Here is a 27,060-nt window from a genome sequence, read left to right as displayed (position 1 = left end):
CGGCCCACCCCACCTCGGGACTAACAGCTTCCAGATGTTCCCTCCCCGCTGTGTGGACTCAGGCTGCCTCTGGTTGAACCTGAAGTCACTTCCTTCAGGGCTCAGTGCAGAGGGATGGGCACCGGATGGGGCTCACCCCAGCCCTGCGGGGACGGGGCGGTCCCTGCTGCACTGACTCCCTGCTCTGCGCCTCAGTGTCCCCATCGGTCACCCGAATGCCTGCCACAGAGCCTGTCTCTCAGGTCTGCTCCAAGGTCCTGGAGGAAGGGCCTGGAAGGATGGCCGGAGTCCCTCGCCCTTGTTTGGGACCTGGCATCACGCTCTGGGCCTGCCTCTGCCCCTTGACCCCTGCCCCGCTGCAGCCAGGCCCTGCCCTTCCTGCCCTGGGGGGGCCTTGGGGACTCTTGCCCCTCCCTGACCTCTGCCCTCCAGCCCCAGGGACTCCATCCACACTGACCTGGCACTTTCCCAGGCTTCACTCCAGCCCCGACTCCAGCTCCGAGCTGAGGCACCACCGCACCTGGAGGTGAAGGGGCCACATCAGAGGGGGTTCCCCTCATCCCACAACTTCCCCCCGGGCCACCCAGGTCTCGCCTCCATACCTGTAGGCACTCCTAAGCCGCCGACCCCGCCAACACCGAGACCAGCAGCACCTGCGGAGGTGGAGGGGGGGGTCACACCAGGAGCCGCGAAAGGCAGGAGGACCCTGGACTGAGGTCTGGCCCTGCCTCGGCCTCACTTTGAGACTCGGACACAGCTGGTTGCCTCCCATTACCCCCAGTAGACTGGAGCTGAGGATCCCGTTCTCCTGCCCCCTCACCCAGGAAAGGTTCTTTGCAAGGTGGAGAGCCCACGGAGGCCAGAAGGCTTATGGCATATCCCAAAGGGTAATACTCACCAGCCTTGGCAGCAGCTTTATAGGCTGCAGCAGCGCCAGCCGGGCCACCGGGCACCAGAGCCCCTGGGAAGGCACCTGCGGGAAAAGCCCCGAGCCCTGCAGAGAGGAGGATGGGTGAGGTCCTGCCCCCAGCCCGGCCCTGGCCCTCCCCATCCAGGAGGTACATCTGAGGCTCTTCTGCTCCGTGCAAAGACGTAACTGCTGCTCCCAGGACTGGGTTCAATGTCAGAGAACAGTATAGCCCAGGCTGCTCCACTCAGCCTGACAAGCTACAGGGATCTTTTGGGGTCAGATGTTCACACCTCCCTCCTCCAGGAAGCCTTCCCGAAGCCCCGATGAGTTGGGTGACTCCTTTGGGCTCCTGGGGCTGCTTCCTTTTAGCTCTTCTTGTATGCTGCCTGCTAAGTTGCTGCAGTCATGTCCTACTCTTTGGGACCCCATGGACTATAGCCCACTGTATCTCCTCTGTCCACGGGGTTCTCCAGGCAAGAATCCTGGAGTGGGTTGCCATGCCCTTCTCCAGGGGAATCTTCCCGACCCGGGAATCGAACCTGCCTCTCATTATGTCTCCTGCATTGGCAGGTGGGCTCTTTACCACTAGTGCTACCTCGTCACTACGTTATAATAGCACCAAGACCCAGCTGTCACTCCCTAGGCCCCAGGCAGGTAGTCTTAGCATCACCCCCTACACCAGTGCCCAGGACAGGCCTGGTCTGCACCCTTGTGCCCCCGACTGCTTGGCTCTGGCCCCCAGAGGGGCATCTTGCCTGGATGTTAACACTAACCTGCCCCAAGGCCAGCGCCTGCGAGCCCTCCGACACCTGTAGGGAGAAGAAGACAGCCAGGTGAGGGGAGGCTGGTGTGGGACATCATTCCTGGGCCCACGATGTTCCCATCCTGGGTCTCGTGGAACCCAGCAATGCGATCTGTGTATGGCCACTCAGGTCTCTAAACTGGACTCAAGTTTTCGGTCCTTGGTGGCCAATCCTGGTAAGACAGTCACCACTGTTTAGTAACCAACTGCTTTGTGCCATGTGGATGCGACTGTGTTGATCCCAACCAGTCCTCAGTTTCCTTGGAAGTCCCGCCAGCTAACGGGGGACCCAGGAGGGCTTTCTCTCAGGGCTGGAGCTGAGCAGAAGCTGCCAGCAAGGCCAGGCCCAGGCCCTGTCCTACTCCCACGTTAACCCCACCCCAGGCCTTTCTTTGGCCTCCTTGCAGGAGTCCCCTGGCTCAGCCCACGCCCTCTCCCTTGTATCTGGAGCCCTTTTTGTCATCCATCTAGCCTGCCCTGCAGTCTGGGAGCCTCCTTGCCTGCAGACAGATGCTAAAATGTTTATAAAAAGCCAAATGGGTCCCTCTGGCTCTCTCCTTCCCACATCTGGGCTTGATCTCTGCTTTTCTCCCTCCAGGAGACATTCCACGGCTTTGGCCAGGACCGATGGGCAATCAGGTTGGAGCTCACAACCGTGCCGGCTTTGTTTCCAATTACGTGAGAATCTCTCCCACAAGCGCCAGTCCTGGCCACCAGGGTCCCAAGCTCAGGGGCGGCCTCTCTGGGGACCGACCCCAAACAAGCAGGACAGCCGAGCCCCGGACAGTCCACCTGCCTTTCTCTGGGTGTGGTCCCCTGGCCTCACTTCCTGCTTATGTGAGCTGGCCCGTCTGAAAGCCAGCCAGGCCCTCTGTGAGATGGGCCTCTGCCTCCGGCCCGTCTCCCTTCCGGGCAGGTGTGGTGTGGTCTGGCCGGGCCCGGGGTGTGCCTGGGTTCACTTCCCAGCGCTGCCGGTCCCGCCCTGCCGTAGCTCTGTCGGGGGTGTTTCTCTCCAGCCTGGCCTATTTCCTGAGGTCCAGCAGGGCAGCAGACACCCTCTGGCCTTTCCTGACTGCAGAGGGGTGGAAGGAGAAGATGGGGACTGGCCAGGAAGAGAGAAGAGGCTGGGTGGGTGGGGTGAGGGCAGGTGGCCCTCTGTAGCCATCTGCCCTCTTCCTGTGCTCCCCCCCAGGGTCGCCCTGCAGCCTGAGCAAAGTCCCACCCCTGCTCCCCTTCTTCCCATGGACTCCTCTGGCCCAAATGCCCCAAGGAGTCCAGCCCCTGGAAAGAAGGAGAGAGGGGTGAGGAGGAGAGAGGGGTGAGAATGGCCAAGGATGGGAGCCTGGAGAGGCCTGGCTTATCCAACCGTCTCTCTCCAGAGTCACTGAGCTCTGGATTTAAATCTTGCTGCCCCACGCTACTCCTCGCATGAAACAGCAAGTCACTTCCCCTGTCCAAGACTCAGTTTCCCAAAGTACAAAAGGGCCAACATGTCCCCAACCTTCCTGGGACCAGAGGGATCGTGAGCAGAGAGCATGTCAGGTCTGCAGCCTGTTGGGGTGACCGCTGGATGTCCCCCCTGCTCCTCCCTGGGCTCTCGGGTGGGTGGCTGGCCCTCAGCTGGTGCTGGGGGGTAGGGGTGGTGCTGGCTCCCAGCTGCCTGGTCCCCCACTGAGAGCCAAGGCGGGGCCAGCCCGCCGAGGCCCACGAGGAGCAGTGCCAGGCCACCCACCCTCTACTCGCCAAGGGATTAGTTGTTCCCAGGCATGACACTCACTGCCCGTGCCCAGTTCCATCTCTCCTGGGCATGCCCGGATGTGGGGAGCTGCCCTGTGTAGGGGGGCACTTTGGCCCTGTCCAGGCCTTTGGAGTCCAGAGTCCTAAGGCTGAAAGATAAGCTCTGGGAGGTCATGGAGTCCAGTCTCTTTTCATCAGTCGAGGTCCTGACTTTCCTCTCGGTCTACGTCTCTACCCCAAGCTGGAAGTCCTTGAGGAAGTCTTGCTAAGTCTTTCATCACTAAAAGCTTCACTTTGTCAACTGCAACTGTGTGCAGTTTTCTCAGTCTTCTCTCTGGTGTCTCATCGCAGCCTACCGTGTGTCCCCAGCTGCCAACGGGATCGACTAGTCCCTCCTCTAGTTCTGCAGTCACAACTTCCTCCATTTGGGTCTTCCCAGATAAGTGCGATCCCAATTCCACACCCTGGCTTATTTAGCCTTTCCTCTGTTCTCTCGCCACCATCAAAGACCCTTTTAAGATCACTCACTCCTCTGAGAAGATAGGAAACAGGTTCTGGTGGGATAAGCAGTGAATCCCAAGGGCTCCCAGCCCTGCAGACTCCTACAGACCCCAGTAAACCCCTTGCCCAGGACTCCTGCCCTTCTATGTCTCTCTCTCTCTCTTGCCTGGCCCCAGCCCTAGAGTTTCACAACCCAGATGGGCTTGCAGGGAAGGGGAATCTGGGTCTTGTAGATTCATTTGCACTTGAATCATCGAACATTGTGGGGGGGGGGGTTGGATTTCGTAAGAGCTGTTGGACATGCAAACTGTCCTGGAGTCTCAGGCTTCAGAGCCAGGGAGACACGGAGCAGGGGAAAGGCTACATCTCATGTTGATCAGATCATAAATCCAGACGGAGACACCACTTCCTCCACCTGCTCCTTATCCACCAGGACTTCCCAGAGGAACCCGCCCTCCCTCTTTCCTGGGGGGTGTGTTCTCTGGAGCTTAGTGGACCTAGCAGTGGATTGGAGCCCTGTGGGCCAGGACAGAGCCAACCACATCTTACTGGAAAACTCCATGGTTGGAGCACAGTTGAAAGGGGCCTGGGATCAGGAAGGAAGCTCATCTGGGGTCAGGGTCAGTGTGCAGCCTAGGGTTAGGTGCAGGGCTTTGATCTGGGATCAGGGCTCAGCCTGGGGTCAGGATAAGGGCTCAGAATGGGTCATCAGCATCAGGGATAGCTGAGATCTTGGCCTGGAGTAAGAGAGGGCTTGGTTTGGGAGTCAGGGATCATTCAGGCAGAGGCCAGGGTCCAATTATCGGTGTTTGAGCCCAGAGTGACATTCACAGGCTTGGTGGCCACTGGAGCATCAATTCTGACCTTTGACCCCAGCACCAGGGCTATTTCTGGGATCCGGTGCAGAGGGGACTCTCGGGGGGCACAGAGGCCTGGGCAGAGTCGATGCTGGACACCCCACCCACAGAGCGGACTGTAAGCTGCCTCTAGCCTCCTGACCCTGGAAGCCCCGGAGCTCAGTCCTAGCCTGGTCCTGGAAGGCATTGACTAGGGGAAGGTCCGTCCACCACCTCACTCCCTTCTCCCATCCACAGGTCCGGTTCACAGCTCCGTGGCTCCTTCCCTTCCCTGCCCCGTGGCCCTGGCTCAGTGCTCAGAGGCTGCAGGGCTTACCTGGCTTGGCTGGTTTGGCTCCAGGGCCCAGTGCTACGGAGGGAAGAGATGGTGGTTAATGGGGAGTTGCAGCCCACCTGTCCCACCACAATCCCCACAGGGCACTGTGGGGTCTCACTGTGGGGTCAGGAATGGTCCTCTCTGTGTACAAGGAGCTGCTGGGAGCCCAGCGCCCAGATGCCTGGGTGGGGGGCCCATCTCCCGTCCTGACCTGGGGTTTCCCTCTCTCGTACTGTTTATCAGGTCTCTGAAGGGGGTGATGGTTCCCACTCAGCTGGATTTGAATGGATATTACTAAGGATCAAAAGAAATATGAAAGAAGGCAGGGGCCCCCAGGGAAAAGAGGATGGTGGCAGGGGTTTACGGGGCCCATGGGATCTAGTTTTTAGAAATCTCCCTCCGCACTAGACGCTTAGTCTGGGAAATGAGGTACCCCTTAATGCCTGGGTTTTCTGAGGTCTGAGGTCTAAGGATGTGTGTGGATTAGGCTGAGACCCAGACCCCATCAGTGAGGAGCCAAGTTTGGTGTTTGAACTCACCTCCTCCCAGGCCTCCGAGACCAGCCCCTGTGTTGGCAGGATGGGGAGGGGGGGAATACCATCAAGAAGCCATCCACTGACCCATGGTCAATTTCATCTCTGCCTAGCCACATGATCTTGGGCAAGCCTTGAGCTCTGTGAGGCTCTGTTTCCTCATCTGTCTTATCTGGCAAAAGTCTCCTGCCTCTGTGTGTGCCCGGGAATGTGCTGGTGGCTTCTCTCACTTCCACATCAGTTCTGAACGCTCAAACCCTTTTATTCTTTGGTTTTTTTTGGCCGTACTGTGTGGTATGAGAGTCTCAGTCCCCTGGACCTGGAACCCATGCCCCCTGTAGTGAAAGCGTGGTTTCTTAACTACTGGACCACCAGGGAAATCCCTTAAACACTTTTTAAGTATTGAAAATATTACTTCTGACTTTTCAATCTACATGAAAAACATGATGTTAAAACATGATGCTTTTTTTCTAAATTAAAGGAAGAGATTGCCTCCTTCCCCCCTACCCCCTGCCATGCCATTGAGCTAACATTCTGCCCCCTCCTTTTTTTTTTTTGAGGTGGGGCTAATCTTCATCTGCACCTCGTTCTTGCTTTTATATTGTTTTTACTTGAAAATCACTTGACCGTCAGAGAGCATATTCATACTTTTTAGTAGTTGCATAACCTTAGTTTACTTAATCACACCCTCCTGTCAAGAGGGTTTCTTGTTTTGCATTTTTGCTAGTAACATTCCTATGAACCTTGGGGCAGATGGCTTTTTTTTCCCTCTTCTTTTCAATGATTTCCTTTGAATGGATTTCCAAGAGTGGGGTTAATGGTTCTAAGACTGTAAACAGCAGAGGATCGGTGAGGCGGCCACTTTCCTATGGTTTTGCAAGCACTGAGTTTCATCTTCTAGAAAATTTATGCTCAGTAGTTGTAGAACAGTATCATGTAAACTGCTTTTTAATATAGGGGCGACTGATGAGTCCTCTGCGGTGGGCGTGCCAATGTTTTTTCCTTCTGCAGTGTCCAAATGTGTGTCTCTTGCAAATTTAATCATCATCTGTCTTACCTGGGCACGTGCAAATTTCATGTACATTACCTGGGAAGAAGACGCCTCCAGGAACTCCACCAGGAATAGCTCCCGGGACCCCTGGAAGGAAGGAGGCAGAGTCCCCCATGAGCCAGAATGAATAAAAGTGCACTAATGATAAAAGATAGGGATGATGGCAACAATACCCTGTGTCTACAAAGTAATCAATGTTGCTTGCCCAAGCACGTTATGTTTCCAAAGCATCTTCTCTTTCCTGCTCCTCAAAAATGGCCCAGTGAGGTTGGAAGGGCAAGGATTATTAACTTCAGTTTAACAGATGTGAATTCAGGCTCAGAGACGTTAAGACACGGGCCAGGGGTCACACAGCTGCAAATAGATGGAGGCTGGATTCAAAGCCAGGCCACTCCTCTGAGCATAACGGCTTGTGCTGTGTTTCCTGGGGAGGGCCTGGCCGGGAACTGGGTCTGAGCACCTTTAGCTGGGCAGCCACGTCTCTCCAGCCCTGAGCGGCGTGGGCAGGACCCAGCATCGTGGGAGAGCAGGCCAGGCTTGTGACAGCAAGCAGTAAGGAAACGCGGCAGCTGCCAGCCCAGGCCCAGCCATTCCCACACTGATAGGAAAGCGTGAGGTCAGCGTCCTTAGCCGCTGGGCAGCAGAGCTTGGGTGGGGCTCTGGCTGTCTGACACAGAGCTGTCTAAGGAGGCGCCGGGGCCCAGAGGGGGACACCATGAATGAGCAAAGTGAATAGTTTCCTAAGGAAAAGCTAATTCACTGGCTGGGCCAAAGGGGCCGTCTGCCCAGCCCAGATCACGAGTTCAGTCCCCACAGACCCGTGAAGCTCTCACAGGGGAACACTGGGAGGCCGGGCCCCAGACCCAGCCTGTGTGTAGTCATGGCAACAGACAATCCTGGTGCAGATCAGGCCCTGACTCCACCACCACTGAATGGCCCCTTGACAAGCCGCCTTGCCGGTGCCCCAGCCTGAGCCCCGGCGCCACCCAGCTGAACAGGGCTCAACGGACAGGGTTGGGGGAGCATGTCAGGCAGCTCTCCAGCGTGCCCAGCAGACATCTGGCCTCTGTGGCCCGGCTGTGCGCACAGCTGGGCCTGCTGGCCCCAGGGCCCGGTCAGCCTCAGCCACGGCCCAGCAGGGTGGAGGATGCCAAGCTGTCATGGTCACCCTGTGCCAAAGCCCCGGTGCCACCCGCCCCTCCACCCCAGGCCTGAGCCCCTGAGCCGCCCCCCTTCCCCGCTACCCGCACACCCTCCCCCCCCTCCACCCCAGGCACTGTGATCCAGGCCTGGAGTGTCTAAGTAATCTGCTCAGAGCCTCGAGGGGCTCAGAGCGGTGGTCCAGGAGGCTGGGCCTGCTGGGAATGGGCGCTCAGGCCCTGTCATCGACTGCCAAAAGCACACATGGTCCTTTGATGCCTTCTCTGGCTCAGGCTTCCAGCTCTGAGCACTGTCTCCTGTGTGCCTTTCCCTGTCGTGGCTCCAGGCCTTTCTCTGCCTCAGCCTCTCTCCCTCCTCCCCTTCCTTCCCCTCCCCCTCCTCTCTCCTCTCCTCTCTGCTCTCTGCCTCCAGAGTGGGTGGAGGGGCTGCAAGAACAATGTGGTGGGCGGAGGGAGCAAAGGGTTCAGGACAGACCCATCTGGTCTCTCATCCCGGCAGTGCCAACTTCTTACCATCTGTGTGACCTCAGGCAAGTCACTTAACCTCTCTGAACTTCAGTTTCCTTTGTAGCAATGTGGGGCTAATAACTTCTGCCTTGCCAGGTTGCTGCAGAGTTGTCCAAGAGTTCCAGAGACCTGCCCTGGGCCTGGCACTCAGTTATTGCTCCAAAATAAATTAATTAATTAATGACGGACACTTTGTTTCTACTTCACAGTACATGGCCTGGGGCCAGGTAGACAGTAGGTGCTCAATAACGGATGGGTGAATTAGGTGGAGGGGAGGCAAGGAGGTGGCCTGGAGGTCTGGTCTGACCTCTTCCATCCCCAACCGGCTTACAGGTCTCCCTACATCAGGCTGGTCTGGTTGAACCCCCAGTTCCTCTCCTGGAGTTCTGTTTTCCCCCCAGCGCAGGGGCCAGGCCTGTCCTGGGATCGGTCAGCTCCTCTTCCGCTTTCACTCTCCCCAGGGCCTACCCATCTCTCCCCAGCTCTCTCTTCTCCCCACTCTCCACCTCCATGATTCAGAGCCCAACAGTGTCTGCCAAACTCCATGCCTGAACCATGACGGCCCGCGGAGCCAAAGGTTTTGATCCCCGTTTTGCACTGAAGAAACAGAGAAGGCTTAGTGGTAAAGGATCCCCGCCCAGCCCCTCTTTGAGTGCAGGAGAGGTGAGAACAGAATAAGACTGGTGGTGATCAAAGGCCTTTGAAAAGGCAGTGGTCTCCTCTCCTGCCCCTCATGTGAAGGGTCATCCTGCTTCCCACCTCCCCTCCTTGGACTGAGCTGTTCCTCCTGCCAGGAATGCCCTTTCCTCTCTCCAAGTCCTACCCTTCCACCAAGACTGGGCTCAGCTTCTCCCCCCTGCCGTCTCTGAGCCTGTGGTTCCCACTGCTCGGCTGGCCCAAAGCAGTTGGCCTGGAGCGTACTTGTCTTGTTTTATGTGGGTTTGGCTTGTTACACCGGCTAGCTCAGGGTGGAACTTGTCTCTTGCATCTTAGAATCATGGTCCTAGACTCTCAGGGATCATAACAGTCTTTTCGCCTGGGTTGAAATTCCTCTGCGAACATCTTGTGTTTCTGCTTGCACGCCTCCAGTGACAGGCAAATCACCACCTCCTGATGCTATCAGTTCTACTGGCAGAGAGATCTCCTTCCTATTGAGAGAGAATCTGCTCCTCTGTCTCTCCAGTTCTGCCTCCCAGAGCCCCAGAGACTGAGGCTCACCTCCCATCCACAGAAGCTCCTCAAGCATTTAATTTTCTTTCAAGATTTAACTCAAATGTCACCTCTGCTATGAAGCCTTCCTGGATTTCCTCTACGCCACCCTCTCTCCATCTTGTCAGCTTCCTCCATTACTGCATCTCTATTTACACATGGGCTGCCTCCCCATTAGACAAAATGGGGCATGAGTAGCAACAGAAAAAATTAAACCTTATAAATGTGTATGAATTACAAGGGTTGATATTAGCTCATGCTAGTAAATTCCCAATAAGAGAATATATGGTTTTTAAAATTCACATTCCCATAGTCCTCTTACTTGATGCATTATTTGCAATGTAACATTGCTGGAGCCACCCACCAGCCCTAGGAGGTATGCTGGGCAAGGATGTTTCTCCCCATTTTACAGCCAGGGAAACCATCCATGAGCCAGAGAGATAAAGTGTTTGGCCTGGTACCCACAGCTGACCCCAATCACACTCAGGGCCTTCTGCCTGGGCCCTGGGCTCCAGGTTCAAAGAGCTGGGAGAAGGCTGTTTGGGAGCAAGCAGAGGGCCAGCGGGCCTTGGCAGGGGACTTCGCCAATTCCAAGTCCCTGGGGACCAGCCTGGGGAGCAGATAAGACCACACGAAGCTGTTTGTTGTTTGCATGGAGAAAGGCTGCCAAGGGCTTTTCAAAAACAATCCGCCATCCCTCCCCTCGGGCACGCCTGCCTTCCTGCCTCAGCCCCAGCAGACTCAGAGAGCAGCATCAACTCCTAAACTGGGGGGTCCGAGGCCCTCGAGTCACCTGGGCAGCGGCTTTAACAAGAACTACATGTCTAGGTCCCTCCTCAGGCCGAGTAAAGCAAGAATTTCCGGGTGAGACCCCATGTCAGAATGGTTTCAAGTTCCCTGTGTAATTCCAATAGGCAGCCAGGGCTGAAAAATCCCTGTTTCAAAACCATCTTCAGTTCCGAAAACAGAAAAACAAAAACAAAAACGAAAAACCACCCAAAGCTAAAATGATAACATTTCTGGGGGTTTGGGGCAGCTGGTCCCAATTATAACTGATTTAATTTCTCTCTCTCTTTAAATGGCAGGGGAGTCTGGGGCAAATGATCTTCAAAGCTAATTTTGACCCATCTTAAATGGGTCCAGACAACCCTTCCATCGCGGAGCCTTCCTGGGTTGTCCCTTTTTTGTCTCCACTGGCAACATGGTCCTTTGGGACTGGGGGACCCATGAGAGTGACATCCCTCAGGATAGCCAGGCAGGTGTGAGTGTGTGTGTGCTTGTGTGAGCCTGTGCGTGTGTGTGGAGGGGCCTCCTTTGGGAGGCTCTGGACACAAACCCCAGAAGACCTCATCAGTTCACACACCCCTTATTTGGACCCGGCTACTCTACCACCCTGGACAGAGCTGAGATTTATGTTTGCAAAAAAAGAACAGGGCCTGCGGAGCATTTAGCCTGGTTATTGAGGGTGCATTCTTCTTAGGGCAGGCCCACCCAGGAGTACTCAGCCCCAGGCCTGCCCCTTCCCAAATGCCGCTTGGAACCCGGCCCCCGCCTCCCTCATCCTTTAGTCCAGTGACGCGCTGGCTGGTACTCACCCCCTGGTGCTGCCTTAGCCTGTCTCAGCCTCCACCTCCCTGTTTGTGGAGCGTCGATAAAAATTCTCTACTCTCAGGGTTCCTGCGGGGGCTATATGTCGTGCTCTAGCGGGGAGCCGTCTCTGGGAAGGCAGGTGTTCAGGGGCCAGACTCCAGGGAGGAGGTTCAGATGGGACCCGAGCTGCCATCTCAGACCCGGGGATGGCTGCTCCCCTGGGATGGTCTCTCTGCCCTCCGCAGGGCCCCATCTGACACTGCGCCAGCATCCCTTGGCTTTGTCCAGACTTGGGAGCTGACCTCTGTGCAGGAAGCCCCTGCTCCCAGCGTCCTGCCCCGCCGGTCAATCTCACGGAAACAGCTGCTGCCTCTGCCCACCTCCTGCTCCTGCCCTCCGGCCTGGCCCTGTGGCACCCGGTGGCCCCCCCATCCTGACACTGGCCCCTACTGGTTCTCACGGCAAAGAGGACTCTCCTGGAAACCAGACCCCACCCAGGCTATCCCACCAAAGTTTCATGAGCCTGCCTGTACCTCTCTCTCCCCACGGCTAGGAGCACCGTTGGGGGATGCTGGGGGACCACTCCCAGCGTCCCCCCAAAGTGCGTAGCAGCCCTGAGAGGGGTGTCCTCTGGGACCATGGCAGGGAACATGCCAGGTGGCCTGGGAGTGCCCCCTGGTTCATGCAAGGCCCCGGCACTCAGGGCTCTCCCTCTGCCAGGAGACGGATACCTTCCCCAGCTTCCTTGTCCTCGCTGGTGTTCCATACCACACACACTCGCACGCACAGACATACACACGCACATGCTCAATGACAAACCACACCCAGTGACACACCTGGACACCAGATTGCCTCTGTGTACACGCCTGTTGGGTAGCAGACTTTTGCACATGCTAATAGGCACTTTCACATATCCTATGAATATATCCTATAAGATGCCTTCCAACACACACACACACACACACACACTCTCACACACACGCATATGCACAGTGACAAACCACACCTGGACACCAGATCACCTCTGTGTCCAGACTTTTGCACATGCTAATGGGCACTTTCATATATCCTATAACACCCCTCCTTCCAACACACACACACACTCACACACACACACCTGTCCAAGGATGAACCTGTGAACATTCATCCCCTCGCAGAAACCTCCTCCTCTATCTGATGACACGATTGGACATATACAGAACATGCACACCTGTGCAAGAGCATGTAACACACTCACGCACACACACACACTCACACACACGCTCAGAAGTCCCAGCCTTTCTCACCAGGGACAGACCACAGCGGCAGCTTTCCAACCTGCAACCCTGTAATCAACTTAACCCTGACATCACCCAGAGCGGGTCCCGACTTCCCAGGGGACAAGGAACCTGCCGAGGTCAGAGAGCTCACTGCCGCAGAGCTGGCCTCCAGCCCAGGTCCCCTGTCCCCAGGGCACATGGGCACAGCCACTGGGTCCACAGGTGTGCAAACCGCCGGTGCTCACAGACCCGACGGGACCTCACCGGCCCTTCCCCAGCGTGCTCGGGACCCCCATCCTGGGAGAGCCCCCCAGGACAGAGCAAGGTTCATCCACCCTCTCAGAGCAGCAGAACCCGGCGCTGGTCTGGGACCATTCTGAGTCTCGGGGCGAACATATGACAGGTTTCTGCTCCGCACAGCTGGCTCCCGGGAGGGGCGGTTCCAAGGATCCAGTGGCTGAGGGGCTCCCGCCTGGGACCCCCTCGGTGGGTCCTGGGAGTGCAGGGCGCCCTCTTGTCGGTTGGTCCAGCCACCTGAGCGGGCGGCCCAAGGGCTGCGGACCCTTTGGGGGAACAGGGTGAGGCCTACCTCCGGGCTGCGAGGGGTGGAGGACGCACAGCAGGAGCAGGAGGACTCCGGGCCGCAGAGCCGCAGCTGTCAGACCCGCCATCTCGGGGAGAAATGCCCCAGCCCGCTCTCTGCACCTCGTTTTATCCCCAAAGCGTAATTGCTGCCTCGTCGGCGGCTAGGGAAGGAGGGAGGGAGAGAGGGCGGGCGGGAGGGCGGGAGAAGGGGGAGGCCTCGGGGAGGGGGCCACGGGGAGGGGGCAATTACGAAAGGCCGGCTCACAAGCCTCCCAGGCTGGGTCTGACTGGACTGGACTGTGGGCTCTTTTTTTTTTTTTCCCTTAAAACACACGCGCGCACATACACACGCGTGCGCGCACACACACACACACACACACACACACACAGAGTTTCCCCCCATCTCTCTCCCGCTTTCCCTCTGTGGCTGTTCTTTCGCTGCTGGCCCTGTTCCCGCCAGAAAGTGTGAGGGGGGCCTCTGCCAGGACAGCCCTCGGGAGAGGAAGCAGGAGGGAGGGCCCTGCAGCCCGGCCAAAAATCCGGCCCCAGCCAAGGCCTGAGTGGCCAGGCCCCCGCCCCTCCGCTGGGCCCGGGGCCCAGTGTGGGGACACAGGCCAGCTGTCCTGCGCCTCTGCTCCCCCACCCCGGCCCTCCAGACTCCCTCAACACTCCCAGACCTGGCCAGAGACAGGGCAAAGCTGGGGAGGGGGCTGTTGGTCAGACCTGGGGTCCAGGGTCCATCCAGGCCAGGGCCTGGAGAGGTCGAGGGGCTGTGGGCAGAATGGTTGGGAAGGTGGGACCGTGTTGCTGCTGCTCCCATGGGGCATCTGGGGGCAGGGAAGAGGACCCTGATGCCTTTGCAGGGCTCCATTCTCTGTGGGTTAAGGTCGCAGCCTCCTGCCTGAGGCTGGGAAGGGGGTGATGGGTTGGTCTAGGATCCAGGTCTGCAGAGGCCAGGTGGCTGCGGGCAGAATGGCTTGGGGGTTGAGACCCTGTTGGTGTCATTCCCTGGGGGCATCAGAGAGTTCACAGGGGCTCCGTCTGTCATGGATGAAGGTATAGCCCCCTGCAGTTTATGCAGGCCATGGTATCTGGTTAAGGTCAGGCTGGATCCCCAGGTGCCCTGCAGAGAACCAGGGGGTGGGGGAACCCACTCAGACTGTTAAGTGGCCCAACATCCCCCACCTTTATCACTTGGCCCCCACCTGTCCCAACGCCAAGCATCCCTAGAACCCAAACCAGACCTGGGAGCCCTCAGACCGCTCAGACTACCAGCTCTCTCCTTGCCCCAGGAGAATGCCTGGGACTGATGTTCCTCTGGTAGCCAGGAGGGGGAGGCCCTGCGCTAAAACAACTGGGACCAGCATTTCCAGAAGGACTTGGGTTGTCCTCGCCTGACTGCGGGATGGGGACCCTGGGGATTGAGGGGGTGAGACAGGGTGGGAAATGAGGGGGTCATGCCTCCCCACCTAAGCGGGGAAGAAATTTGGGAGCCAGAGGATAGGAGAGGTAAACTGATACCTAACCTTATCACAGCTTACGATGGGGAAAAGTCAAGGCCGTGAGTTCTGAGAGTTTTTCCCTGCACCCAGATGGAGGCTAAGAGGAGGCTAAGAACACAGCCACAAGTCCGAGGACAGGAGTTAAAGGACCCCTCCTCCAGCCAGGAGCACCGAGGCAGTCAGCAAGGCCAGCGGGGGAGGCTGGGACTGCAGGTGCCAGAGGCCAGGCACTGGGCTTGGTGGGACCTAGGACTAACATTCTGGCTCTAGAACTTTCTAGCAGGGTAACCTCTTCAAAGGACTTCGGTTTCCTCATCTGTCATATGGTGATAAATATTTCTGCCTGGGAGGTTATTGCAAAGATGAGTGAGATGAGGTCATATATTTCTGTACCGTGTCTGCAGTTACGAAATGCTCTGTCCCCTAGTCTTAGCTCCAGAGCTGCTGTTGTTAACATTAGTTCTGCAAGCCCCACTCCTTGTAACTATTAGACTTGGCTCTCTGCTGGGTCACCCTGGGACCCTGGGCTATCTCTTCTTCTCTCTGGTCTCAGGCGGTGGCTGCTCCAGGAGTTTGGAAAGGGGTAGGCGTGCATGCTAGCAGAATTGTCTTGAAGCTGTGTGTGCACAGTGAGTGTACAGCTCTTACTTCCTGTGCATGTTATTTGGGGGTCCTTTGGGGGGGTTGCTGATGGAGATGATGAGCCCAAGCCAGCCCTTGTTGTTGAGGGTAGGGGGTGCTCAGGGTTAGGGGCTGAGGCTCAGGGCCTGAGATGTGCCTGCTGGGGGAAGGGAGGGGAGGCCAGGGGATAGGGTAGATCCGAGTGTCTGCCCCCTCCCGGGGAGGGGGACGGACGAGGGTGCTGGGGAGAAACTGGGCCCCACTCCTCTCAGGGCAGTGACGTGGGCAGGAACCAGCTTTCAGACTTACAAACCGCAGTCTGCTCAGAGCCTTTATTAATTCCAGGACTGGGAGGGAGGCTGAAGCCAGCGGGAGAGGGCTTGCTGCCGGGGGTGGGGGGTGGGGGTGGGGTCCAGGAGAGGTGTGGGGGCGCCGCCAGGGTATGACTTGAGGCTGCTGGGCCCAGCCTCTCCCCTGTGTCCTGTCCCCCACCTGCATCCCTGAGTCCCCCCTTTTCCTTAGCATCCTGTATCACAGCAGCTCCGTGAACTCACATCCCACAGGGTTGCTGTACACCTCCAAAGAATCAAACCCAGTAGACTGATTATCCAGGGCCACTTAGTCCAGTGCATTCAAGGCATAATATAAGAACTGGGGGTTACAGTGATAGACCAACATTCATTCATTCAAGAAACACAACAGTCCTGAACTGCTCTCCGCCCAACTGCCTGCATAGTGGTACAGATTAAGCAATGTAAAAAAAAAGAAAATGTCAAGCTGCCTGGGGCACCAAATGTTGCAGGGGCTTGGCTTTATTATTACCACAGACAAGCGTTACCCACCCACTTGGTCCAGAGCATCCAGGTGAATTATTGATGGGCCACCAGCATCTCCAGGTACAGACCTTTAGGAAGGACAGAGCCCCAGCCTCCATTTGGCTCTCAGTCATGGCTGTGCTCAGTCACCTCTCAGATAAAGCCCAGATTTCTGAGCACGTCCTTCAAGGCTTTGCCTGACCTGGCTCCACCGCTCTGCCTCTCTCCTCCCCTGAGGCTGACTGGGCGGCTCCCTGGCACCTGGACTCGTCCTGGAGGGCTGGTTGCTGGACCTTTGCTGCTGGAGTACGTTGGTCTCAGCTTCCTCTAGCTCTGTGTCTCTCGACATCCCTGGCCCCAGAAGCTCTCTGAGGGTTCTTGACTTGAACGTGGTACTTCATTCTTATCCTCCACTGGCCTGGCCATCACTGAAGGCAGTGTGAGGACGGACTTATTTCTGCTTCCCTCGTGGTTGCAGAGTATGAGATGACAAACACAGATGTGCATTCCAGGAGATGGGGGCAGAGTTCTGGTGATAGGAACAGTCCTCCAGAAACCCGGGAGGTGTGGTTTCTGTTTTCTTCCTTATCTACACGTGGTCCTTTTGTCCGTTGAGTGCAGGATGCGCTATCTATCTGCACGGGACCTCGAACTGGAGAGAGTAAGCATGAGCTGCCAGCTAGCCGGGGAAGAGCTTGGTGTCATCCGAGACCTGGGACCCCCTACTGGGGTTCCCTCCCAATGAGGGGGTCTCGGTTGTCAGTCATTTACACCTCCATGTGAGCGAGCGTCCCTCAGGTTGTCCCATAGGAAATAAGGTCCAGGTTACACTAGTAGTGGGAACAAGAATTTGTCAACCTAAGTGAGGTTTGGGAAGGACTTGCATGCTGGTTGGGTAGTGTGGGTTCCAGTGCAGACCTTCTAAGAGAGAATCAGCAGGAAGGCAGAGTGAAGGACGTACATATACACGTTGCCCTGGCCCATCCCTTCTCACCCGTGAGACCCAGCTGCCAATGACATTAAGGTCTGAGCTTTCCCCTCTTCCGATTTTAAATTTTCTAGTAGCCTTGGAAAGGAAGCTATGACAAACCTAGACAGCGTATTAAAAAGCAGAGAGATCACTTTGCCAACAAAGGTCCGTGTAGTCAAAGCTATGGTTCTTCCAGTAGTCATGTATGAATGTGACAGTTGAACGATAAAGAAGGTTGAGCACCGAAGAATTGATGCTTTTGAACTGTGGTGCTGGACCAGACTGTTGAGAGTCCCTTGGACAGCAAGGAGATCAAAACAGTCCATCCTAAAGGAAATCAACCCTGAATATTTGTTGGAGGGACTGATGCTGAAGCTGAAATTTCAATACTTGGGCCACCTGATGCGAAGAGCCAACTCATTGAAAAAGATCCTGCTGCTGGGAAAGATTGAGGGCAGGAGGAGGAGGGAGCGACAGGACAAGATGGTTGGATGGCATCCCCGATTCAATGGACATGAGTTTGAGTAGGCTCAGGGAGATGGTGAAGGACAGGGAACCCTGGTGTGCTGCAGTCCACGGGCTCACAAAGAGTTGGACATGACTTAGCAACTGAACAGTAACAAGTAGCCACATGAAATGAAAGAAAACACAAGTAAAATTAATTTGCATCATAAGCTATATTTAACCCAATATACCTAAACAATTGTATTTGGAGCAAGTAATGGATACAAAAAATTATTCGTGAGATATTTTGCATTCTTTTTTGTATTAAGTCGTCAAACCGGAGTGTAGGATACACTTTGAATATCACTTTGATTTGGGTCAGTCACATTTCAAGTGCTCCGCAGCCTCCTGTGGCTGCAGGGTGGACGGTCCAGGGCGAGACCACGAGGGGTCTGGGTCTGGTGGGGATGACCCTGACTTGGGACCAGTGAGGAGGGAACACTGAGGGTGATTCCTGCTGCTGAAAGGTTACTAGTGGGACAGGGCACGAGGAGGAGGGACAGAGGGAAGAGGGAAGTCCTTGGGGGCCCGCAGTGGGAGGCCCGAGGCGCACACACCACAGGGCAGAGGCCATCGCGTTGGTGACCGAGCCAGGGAGGGCGGCCTCCTACCGAGTGGTACCAGGCAGCATTTCAGCCGGGAGAGGAGAGCAGCCTTCTGCAACTCGGCCTCCCCAGAGGCAGCTGGGACCCCCGCAGTGGACTTTCCTGGGGGTAAAGCATCTGCAGCTGAAAAAAGACTGAATGCTGCCGATCTGGGCCACTCGTGGAATCTCACTTCATCACATGGGATCAGCCCGAACCCGGGTGAACCCAAGGGAAGTACAGCCTGTGCTCAGAGCGGGGTTTGGGAGTCGGGGAGGCGGGCTAGCATTTCTACAACCCCCCAGGCTGGGGTGCTGGGAGCAGGCTGGGAGGGCAGAGGGGCCAGTGGTCATCCCTATGACAGGGATTAACGCTGATCAGTGTGTGAGCTGTGACAGATCACCTTGTAATACCTGATGAAGGTGACATCAAGAGTAATTAACCCTCAGATGCACTCATTTCCTTTTATGGAGACGAGACAGGGGTCTCCACAAGCCCTTAAGAGGGAAAACTTGTGGCTTTAAGAGTCTAGTTACTGGTGGCTCAAACGTTTAAGAATCTGCCTGCAATGCAGGAGACCCAGGTTCAATCCCTGGGTTGGGTACATCCCCTGGAGAAGGGAATGGCAACCCACTCCAATATTCTTTCCTGGGAGAATTCCATAGACAGAGGAGCCTGGAGGGCTACAGTCCATGGGGTCTCAAAGAGATGGACATGACTGAGTGACTGACACACACACACACACACACACAGCAAGGACTCAAGAGCGGGACAGGGTCCACTGAAGCAGACGTTTGAGGCTGGGGGAGGAGAAGGCCCAGGAGGACCGTCCCCCCCGCCCCACGCCCCAGCTCCACATGCTGCCCCAGGGTGTCCCAGCTCCCGAGGCCCATGTCTCCGATCCAGCAACCTCTGCCCAGGCCCGGGTGTTTGTGTGTCTGAGTCATTTGTCAGTCTGGGTCCTTGGCCCGTGCGAGCCAGGGGGTGGGTGTCCCGGACGGGCCGTTCTGCCCCGTGCTGTTCTCGCTTTGCCTCGCAGGCTGTCTGCTGCTGTCTGGGGGGAACATCGTGAGCTGGGTGCTCTGAGCACCCCTCCCCAGGGGACCCGGGGTGGAGGAGTCCAGAACGTGCCTCTCACAGCCTTCACACTTGACAGTTTACAAAAGCACATCTCCATTTTCGATCGGAGATATTATTAACCGAGTTTATAAACACAGGGGTTAGGAGCCCTGTCTACAAACTCGGGCCGCCAGAAAGCACTGCTATCTCCTGCAGATCTATTTAATTTTAACTCTGAGCCCCTGTCACATGGGCGGGGGCAGCGAATTCCATCCCAGTTACTGGGCCTCTCTCCCTCCTCCCTCCACCCCCAACCAAAATCCAGGCGTCTCCGCTAAGCCCTGGAGACTAGAATCGACTCTGGCTCAATGATCGCCTTGTGGGAGCCTCTGTGCTTTTGTGTACCCCGCATTGTGCTGAGGCTGGGGAGCCGGGGCCTGGGGAGGCTTTCATGGGGCGATCCCCTCATGAGAGTCACAGGGGACTCTCCCTGTCCCCGAGAAGGACCTCTTCCCTCTGGGTCTCCTGTCTCTCTGGGATTCTGACTCAAAGCGATGATGACTTCATTCCATGTTGACAAGTAGCCTGCTAAGCTGCTGGGAGGGAGGGATTCAGGACTGACATTTACAGGTATTCACGACTGAATAAACTATTCCTCTTCACAGATGGGGAAACTGAGTCTTGAGAAAGCACACACCCGGCCCAAGGTCACCTCAAGGCGTTGTGGCCTGGAGTTGAGGCCTTGGTGGTATTTAACCCCCTCGGCCACCCTGTCCTCTGATCAAGTGATGCTGACACTCAGCAGTTGGAGAGCAGGGCCTTCTCTTCCCTGGGTGGGGCACATAGTAGGGCTTGGGGCTGAGCTGCCTGCCCTCAGGGGTTCCCACAGGGCTCTGGTGGGCAGAGCAGGCTGCACCCCACCCTCCTCCGGCTCTCAGCAATACTCTCTCCTGCACACCCTTATCACCTCGCCTCCCCCAGCCCGCCGTGCCCAGGAGCCCTTCCAAGAGCCTGACCCACGAACACGGCCGGGCAGGGAGCTCTCTTCGCCTGGATCCTGCCAGTCTCCATCTCTACACCATGTTTGGGGCCACTCGCTGCCCTGAGCAGACCCCTCCACCCATGCCCGGAACCCTTAGCTGGCCTGATCCCTGTGGCGCCAGGCGGGTCCCATGGGGTGGGCAGGGCAGCTGCCAGGATGAAGGGTGGGAGGAAGCGAGGCCGGGCCAGGGGTCCTGCTGGGCCGGGGTTATCTACTCCGTCAGTTCTTTCTGTCCTTCACATTCCTGAGCTGCCTGCTTTGGCTGAGCATGGAGCCTTGGGAGTGGGGGACTCACAGAACACTAGCACCAGCAATCCTGGAATGAGGAGCAATCAGGAAGACTTCCTGGAGGAGATGACGCCAGAGCTGTATCCTGGTCCCTTCTCTCAAAGGGAGATGCACTATGGGTGGCATCTGCAGAAGCAGGAAGGCTGAAAGCCCTGACCGAGACCTGTACCCTTCAGCTCACCCACAGGCTGCCTGCCTGCGGGGGAGGGGTAGCTTCCGAAAGCATAGATCCCAGCTGTCCCTGCCCTGCTTCGGGCCACCAGTAACTGACCCTGGGAGGATGCTGGCCCTTCCTGCTCAGCCTTTCACGCTCTACCAGCACTTTTCACATTGCAGGCTGTGACCCATTGATGGGATATAAAATTGATTTAGTGGGTCAGGGACAGCATTTTAGAAGGAAAGAAGAGAAGAGATACAAGTGTAAAATACATGTGACCAAACTAGCCTTGTATCTTAAATCTTTTGTCTGGTTTTCATGTGTTTGCCTGGGAGGCCTAGATGAAGATGAATTTTTTTCCTGCATGTCACAGTCAGAAAGTCTGAAAGACACCATGACCATGAGTGTTTACAAACGGTTCTCAAGCTCTGCACAGGGAGGCTGTGGGAAAAAGGCACCTGTGATGTGACTGAGTGACGTCCAGATGGACAGCTGAGTGGGAAGGGGAGGGAGACCCTCCCCCAATCCTACAGGCCTTCCTGATACCCCTTGCCTGGCCACAGGTTGGGCTCCCACCAAGCTGCTAAGAACTGAGGTCTTGGCCCCCAGGCTTGGGTCACCATTGTTCTCGGGGGTCGCTATGCCTGCCATCTGGCCCCAAAGCCCCCAAGACTCCCTCAAGGGCCCTCTTGATGCTCTGATTCCTTTCCTGACCCTCAACGTACTCACTGCTCCCTTTCCTGAGAGCAGTCCCTCTGGTGCTGATTCTTGCCTGGGTTTGAGGGGTGGGTTTCAGGAGGTGTATGGACCTCCTGACATGATATTTCAAAATGTCCTCTAGAGGACAGAAGGTCCCTCCCCACTCTGGCTTCTCCAAGGGGTCTTTCCTGGTCACGTGGTGTTACCAGATGGGCCGACTATCCAGACAGGTGTAGGACTGTTCTCATCCACTCCTTTCAGAACGCGCTTTGAGGTCTTATAGGGCTGGAGACTGGGAGCTTCAACGAGGGTAACCTGTTTCATCTCCAAATGAATGAGGAGCTGGTGTTATTTTCCTGACTCAATCACATCTTTTTTTTTTCTTTTTTTATTTATTTATTTTTCAATCACATCTTTTTATCTGGTATTTTTGATGCTTTGGCATCTTGGGAGTTTGCTGACTCCGGAGGGGCCATCCTTCCCAGGGCAAGTTAATTCCTATAGATAGTAAATAACTTGCCTGGGAGAGGGATTTTCACATATAAACCAACCAATCCAGAATTCACACCTCAACCACCTCCTCTACGGCGCTCTCATCCTCAGGACCACCACTCACCTGCCCAAATCAACCCCAGGCCAGGGATCAGTTGATTCAACTCCACAAGGACATTTTAAAGTGAGAGCTGGTAAAGAATCTGCCTGCAATGCGGGAGACCTGGGTTTGATCCCTGGATTGGGAAGATCCTCTGGAGAAGGGAAAGGCTACCTACTCCAGTATTCTGGCCTGGAGAATTCCATGAACTATATATACAGTCTATGGGGTCACAAAGAGTCGAACATGACTGAGCAACTTTCACACAACACATACAGAGTCAAGGGCACAGAGATGGGTAGCTTGAGGGTTTTTAAATGCTTACACGCCCATGTCACTACCCTTCACGTCAACATACAGAGCACTTCCGGGTCAGTCCCCACTGGAGACAACCACTCAGCCAATGTCTCTCACCACAGAGCAGCTCTGCCTGTTCTTGAACTTGGCAGTGAGCCTAATTGCGTCCCCCCAAAATATGGTCAAGCCCTAATGGCTGGCACCTGTGACCTTGTTTGATACTAGAGTTTTTGTAGATGTAATAAAATTCAGATGAGGTCCTATTGGATTAGGGTGAGTCCTACCTCCCATGGCTGGTGTCTTCATAAGAAGGCCATGTGGGGACTTCCCTGGTAGTCCAGTGGCTAAGGCTCCCAATGCAGGGAGCCTGGGTTCAATCCTTGATCAGGGGACTGGATCCCACATGCCATAACTAAGGGTTTGCATGCCCCAATTAAAGATCCCGTTTTTGGGAAAGGCTGTATATTGTCACCCTGCTTATTTAACTTATATGCAGAGTACATCGGGCAAAATGCCGGGCTGGATGATGCACAAGCTGGAATCAAGATTTCCAGGAAAAATATCAATAACCTCAGCTATGCAGATGACACCACCCTTATGGCAGAAAGTGAAGAGGAGAGTGAAAAAGCTGACTTAAAATTCAACATTCAAAAAACGAAGATCACGGCATCTGGTCCCATTACTTCATGGCAAATAGATGGGGAAACAATAGAAATAGTGAGATACTTCATTTTCTTGGGCTCCAAAAATCACTGCAGATGGTGAATGCAGCCATGAAATTAAAAGATGCTTTCTCCTTGACAGAAAAGCTATGACCAACCTACACAGCATATTGAAAAGCAGAGACATTACTTTGCCGACAAAGGTCTGTCTAGTCAAAGCTATGGTTTTTCCAGTGGTCATGTATGGATGTGAGAGTTGGACTATAAAGAAAGCTGAGCACCGAACAACAGATGGTTTTGAATTGCGGTATTGGAGAAGACTCTTGAGAGTCCCTTGGACTGCAAGAAGATCCAATCAGTTCATCCTAAAGGAAATCAGTCCTGAATATTCATTGGAAGAACTGATGCTGAAGCTGAAACTCCAATACTTTGGCCACCTGATGCAAAGAACTGACTCACTGGTAAAGACCCTGATGCTGGGAAAGATTGAAGGCAGGAGGAGAAGGGGTCGAGATGGTTGGATGACATCACTGACTAGATGGACATGAGTTTGAGTGAGCTCCAGGAATTGGTGATGGACAGGGAAGCCTGGCATGCTGCAGTTCATGGGGTCTCAAAGAGTTGGACACAACTGAGTGATTGAACTGAACTGATGCCTTAGCTAAGACCCAGAGCAGCCAAATAAATAAAATTTTAAAAGGCCATGTGAAGATGTGGGGGTGCAGACACACAGGGAGAAGATGGCCATGTGAAGATGGAGGTAGAGATTGGAATGAATCACCTACAAGCCAAGGAACACCAAGGATGGCTGTCAACCATCAGAAACTAGAAAGAGGCATGGAAGGGTTCTTCCTTAGAGCCTTTGGAAGGAGCATGGCCCTTTCAACACTTTGAGTCTGGACTTCTAGTCTTCAGAATTGTGACAGGATACATTTCTCTTGTTTGCACACCAGGTATGTGGTAATTTGTTACGGCAGTCTCAGGAAGCTAACACCAACTCATAGGAATGAAATCCCGCAGTGTGTACTTCTTTGTATTTGGTTTCTTTTGCTCATATTGTGACTATCAGATTTACCCATACTTTCGTATATAGCTAGAACTCATTCTTTTTCAATGTTGTGTAATATTCCATCTGATAAATATACCACAGTGTATTTATCTATTGTAATTTTAATGTACTTTTGGGTCAAATTTTTTTGGGGGGGAGGTATTGTGAATAATGCTGCTGGGAACATCCCTGTCTTTGGTAGAAATATGTACTCATTTCTCATGGGTATAGAACTAGAAGTGGAATTGCTGGGTTCTATGGTAAATATATGTTTAATTATTCGAAGAATTTCTGGACAGTGTTTTTAAAGAAGTACCATTTTACATTCCTATCAGCAGTCTAGGAGAATTTAAGTTATTCCTCATCCTGTCAACATTTAGAATTGTCAGTGTTTAAATTTTAGCCATTCTGGTGCATATACGGGGGTATCTCATTATGGTTTTAACTTTCATCTCTCTGATGAGTAATGATGGTGAACTCTTTATCATATGACCTTTGGGCCTTTGAATATCTGTGTTTGTGACGTACTTATTTAAGACTTCTATTCATTTTTGAAAATTGAGTTGTTTGATATTTTTCTATTGATTTGTAAGAGCTCTTTATGTATGCTGATACAATTCTGTGGTTAGTTGTATGTATTGTAAAGATGTCCTACTCTGTAGCTTGCCTGTCTTGCCTTTCTGTCTTTTGATGAACAGAAATCATTGATTTTAATGAAGGCATGGTTATCAGTATTTCTTTAGTGGTTAGTGCTTTTTCTGTTCCATTTAAGAAATCTTTGCCTACTCAAAAGTCTTAAAGATATTCTCCCATTTTCTTTTAGAAGCTTTATAGTTTTGCTTCTCACTTTTAGGTCTCTGATCTACTTTGACACAAAAGTAATTTAAAAAACATTTATTTATTTGACTGCACTGGATGCCATGTTGCGGCACATGGGATCTTTAGATGTGGCATGTGAACTTTTAGTTGTGGCATGTGGGATCTAGTTCCTTGACCAGGAATCGAACTGGGCCCCCTGCATTGGGAGCAGAGAGTGTTAACAATTGGGCCACACAGGAAGTCCCAATACAAGAGTATTTTAAATCTCAGCAGAGCCAGGCCTCAGTCTGCCCACCTAACCACTCTCCAAACTTGGTGGCTCCAGCCTTTGGGAGAAGTCCTTCTCTCCTGTGTTGCTGGCTGTATCGCCTCTTTCACTAGCCCCTGCCCTTCCCTCAAGACCTGGATTTAATAAAAGCTCTGAGCTGCCTGTGGTGTTCAGACTGAATGTTGACTCCAACCTCTGTCAGGATTCAGGGAGCAGGTGGGGTCCCCCATCCTCTCTCCATATGCGTGTCTATTCCTACTTGGGGTGGGACAAGCGCATCAGTTTCTACAACTCTGAGGGTCCCCAGACTGGGATAAGGAATCTGCAGGAGTGGAGCCTCCTTACTGATTCTTTCTTACTCTTCCCTAAACCCACCCTACAGTCTGGACCTTCCCCGTAGCTTCTCTCCATTTGTTCATAGATTTATGGACCAGAGGAGCTTGTCCTGACCAGGATGACAAATAGGCTCCATCACCAACTGCATTTGACTGGCACTGGCTGCCTGAAATGGTATTAAAAAGGATTCTGGGGATATCCAGTTTCAGCAGGTGAGAATCGCACAGTTGCTTGGTAACGTCTGTCTGGAAACAAGAGATGGGCGCTGTGCCCTGCACGTTGTGTCTTTAATGCCTCTGATCCAGTCTAAGACTCTCACTAGGATTAGTCAAAAGTAGAGTTTCAATGACTCATTCAAGGGCATTCAGCTCTTAATTAAGAGAGAGATAGTTTAGAAGCTCAGGTGTTATCCATTCAGCCAAAAAGGGGCTCATTCATTCACTCACCAAATATCGATGGAACACCTACGATATTTCAGGCCCTGCACTGGGCGTTGGCACCACCGATTCAATGGACATGAGTTTGAGCAAACTCTGGAAGACAGTGAAGGACAGGGAAGCCTGGTTTGCTGCAGTCCATGGGGTCGCAAAGAGCCGGATATAACTTGACTGAATGATAACAACTGGGCATTGAGGATATAATGGTGAATAAGCCCTAGTCTGGCATATCCCTCGTTCCATGATTTCCTTGATGCCAATATTCAACATACAGAATCAATGAATTGAGGGGTCTCACATGATGTTCTTCTGCCATCCTGCCATTGCTCATTTCTTCATCCTCCAGTTCCAGTCCCCGGGTTGAAATTATAGTACAATTAAAAAAAAATGGAACTTGGTATGTACCTGAAGTTCCATGATTGAAGTGCTTCTCCCCAGATAACTTTCACGAAACTCATCCACAAACGAGACCTGTAACAAAAGGATGTGAAAATCGCTAACGAAATGGCCCAGGGGGACCCCAGGGTTTCTGAAATGACTCTCGGGGAATGTCTGGGCACCATCCGATGACAACCCCCCTGGTCCTGCCCCCTGGTCTGGACACCCTTCTTCCTCTGAGCCAGCCTCAGGGCTCTCCACCCTTCCTCAGATGCACACACACGTAGACATGTACGCACACACACATACGCACACACAGAGGGGCGCATACGGGGCCACAGACAAACGCATGCTTAGACACACCTTCTCTGCCTCACAAGGGTCTGTGCTCATAGATCTCACGTTCAAGCTCCCACTGTTCCACGTAGGACTCAACCTTGGGTGAGTCAGCCTCCCCGAGCCTCAGCGTCCCCGTCTCTTAAGAGAGGGTGGGGGGTGAGACACCAATGAGTTCATGGCACACATATTGGGCGTGGGGTTCAGCAACCGTTACTGGAGCAACCCCCAAAGCTCCGCTCAGATCCCTGGCTCAGAGCTGTTCCGAGAAACTGGACCAGGGCACAGGGCGTGGCCCGACGCTCGGGGCTCCATAGAGCATTCATCACTGTGCCCCCTACGCAGACTTTGGCACTGAGCTGGGAACACAGTAGACATGTAATCAAGGCCTGTTACAGGAGGGAGGGAGGGGGGGAGGGAGGAAAGATCAGGGTTTTGCTCTCCATCTTCTGGTTCCTTTCCTCTAGGGAAGCCCTAATTGGTTTCAGAGGCCTGAAGGAACAGGGTCTATCTGTTTTCTGTCCCAGGTAAGCTGGGAAAAAGGCCACTGCTGCCTCGGCTGGATGAGAGGGGCCCTGGGAGGTGAGCCCCAACTCCGTTGCAGAGCTGCCGATCGGAGCCCAGCTGGG

General features: G+C 54.3%; 1 protein-coding gene and 1 long non-coding RNA gene across 51 annotated transcripts in view; both read right to left on the bottom strand.

Annotated features, from left to right (window-relative positions):
- The window catches only part of ELN (elastin), a 32,989-nt gene extending 19,505 nt beyond the window's left edge, over positions 1–13,484 (bottom strand). For 42 of the 50 annotated variants that reach the window (XR_014073344.1, XR_014073343.1, XR_014073345.1 and 39 more), the window contains exons 1-8: positions 13,022–13,446; positions 6,744–6,794; positions 5,663–5,689; positions 5,124–5,156; positions 1,684–1,719; positions 899–994; positions 603–653; positions 458–520 (exon numbers count right to left, since the gene is read on the bottom strand). Coding sequence is in view for 46 of the 50 variants with exons in the window: in XM_081557938.1 (XP_081414064.1) it covers positions 458–520; positions 603–653; positions 899–994; positions 1,684–1,719; positions 5,124–5,156; positions 5,663–5,689; positions 6,744–6,794; positions 13,022–13,103 (439 nt within the window). In the remaining 4 variants the exon portion in view is untranslated. Of the gene's footprint in view, positions 1–457; positions 521–602; positions 654–898; positions 995–1,683; positions 1,720–5,123; positions 5,157–5,662; positions 5,690–6,743; positions 6,795–13,021 lie in introns of all 50 variants that reach the window. The other 8 variants (XM_081557927.1, XM_081557919.1, XM_081557926.1 and 5 more) reach the window with 2 other exon arrangements.
- A 2,450-nt stretch (positions 13,485–15,934) lies between these two features.
- On the bottom strand, positions 15,935–26,673 carry LOC145533450 (uncharacterized). Its single transcript, XR_014074068.1, has 4 exons — positions 26,459–26,673; positions 26,123–26,188; positions 25,727–25,813; positions 15,935–17,534 (listed from the first exon to the last, which is right to left on the bottom strand). It is a non-coding gene; the product is annotated as an uncharacterized LOC145533450 (long non-coding RNA).
- Positions 26,674–27,060: the final 387 nt, after the last annotated feature.

The sequence above is a fragment of the Giraffa tippelskirchi genome, chromosome 13 (genome assembly GCF_054371585.1).
Source record: "Giraffa tippelskirchi isolate mGirTip1 chromosome 13, T2T-mGirTip1v1.2.pri, whole genome shotgun sequence".
Taxonomy (NCBI): domain Eukaryota; kingdom Metazoa; phylum Chordata; class Mammalia; order Artiodactyla; family Giraffidae; genus Giraffa; species Giraffa tippelskirchi.
Note: the sequence above shows the minus strand (reverse complement) of the source record. Positions and strands in the feature narration are given on the sequence as shown.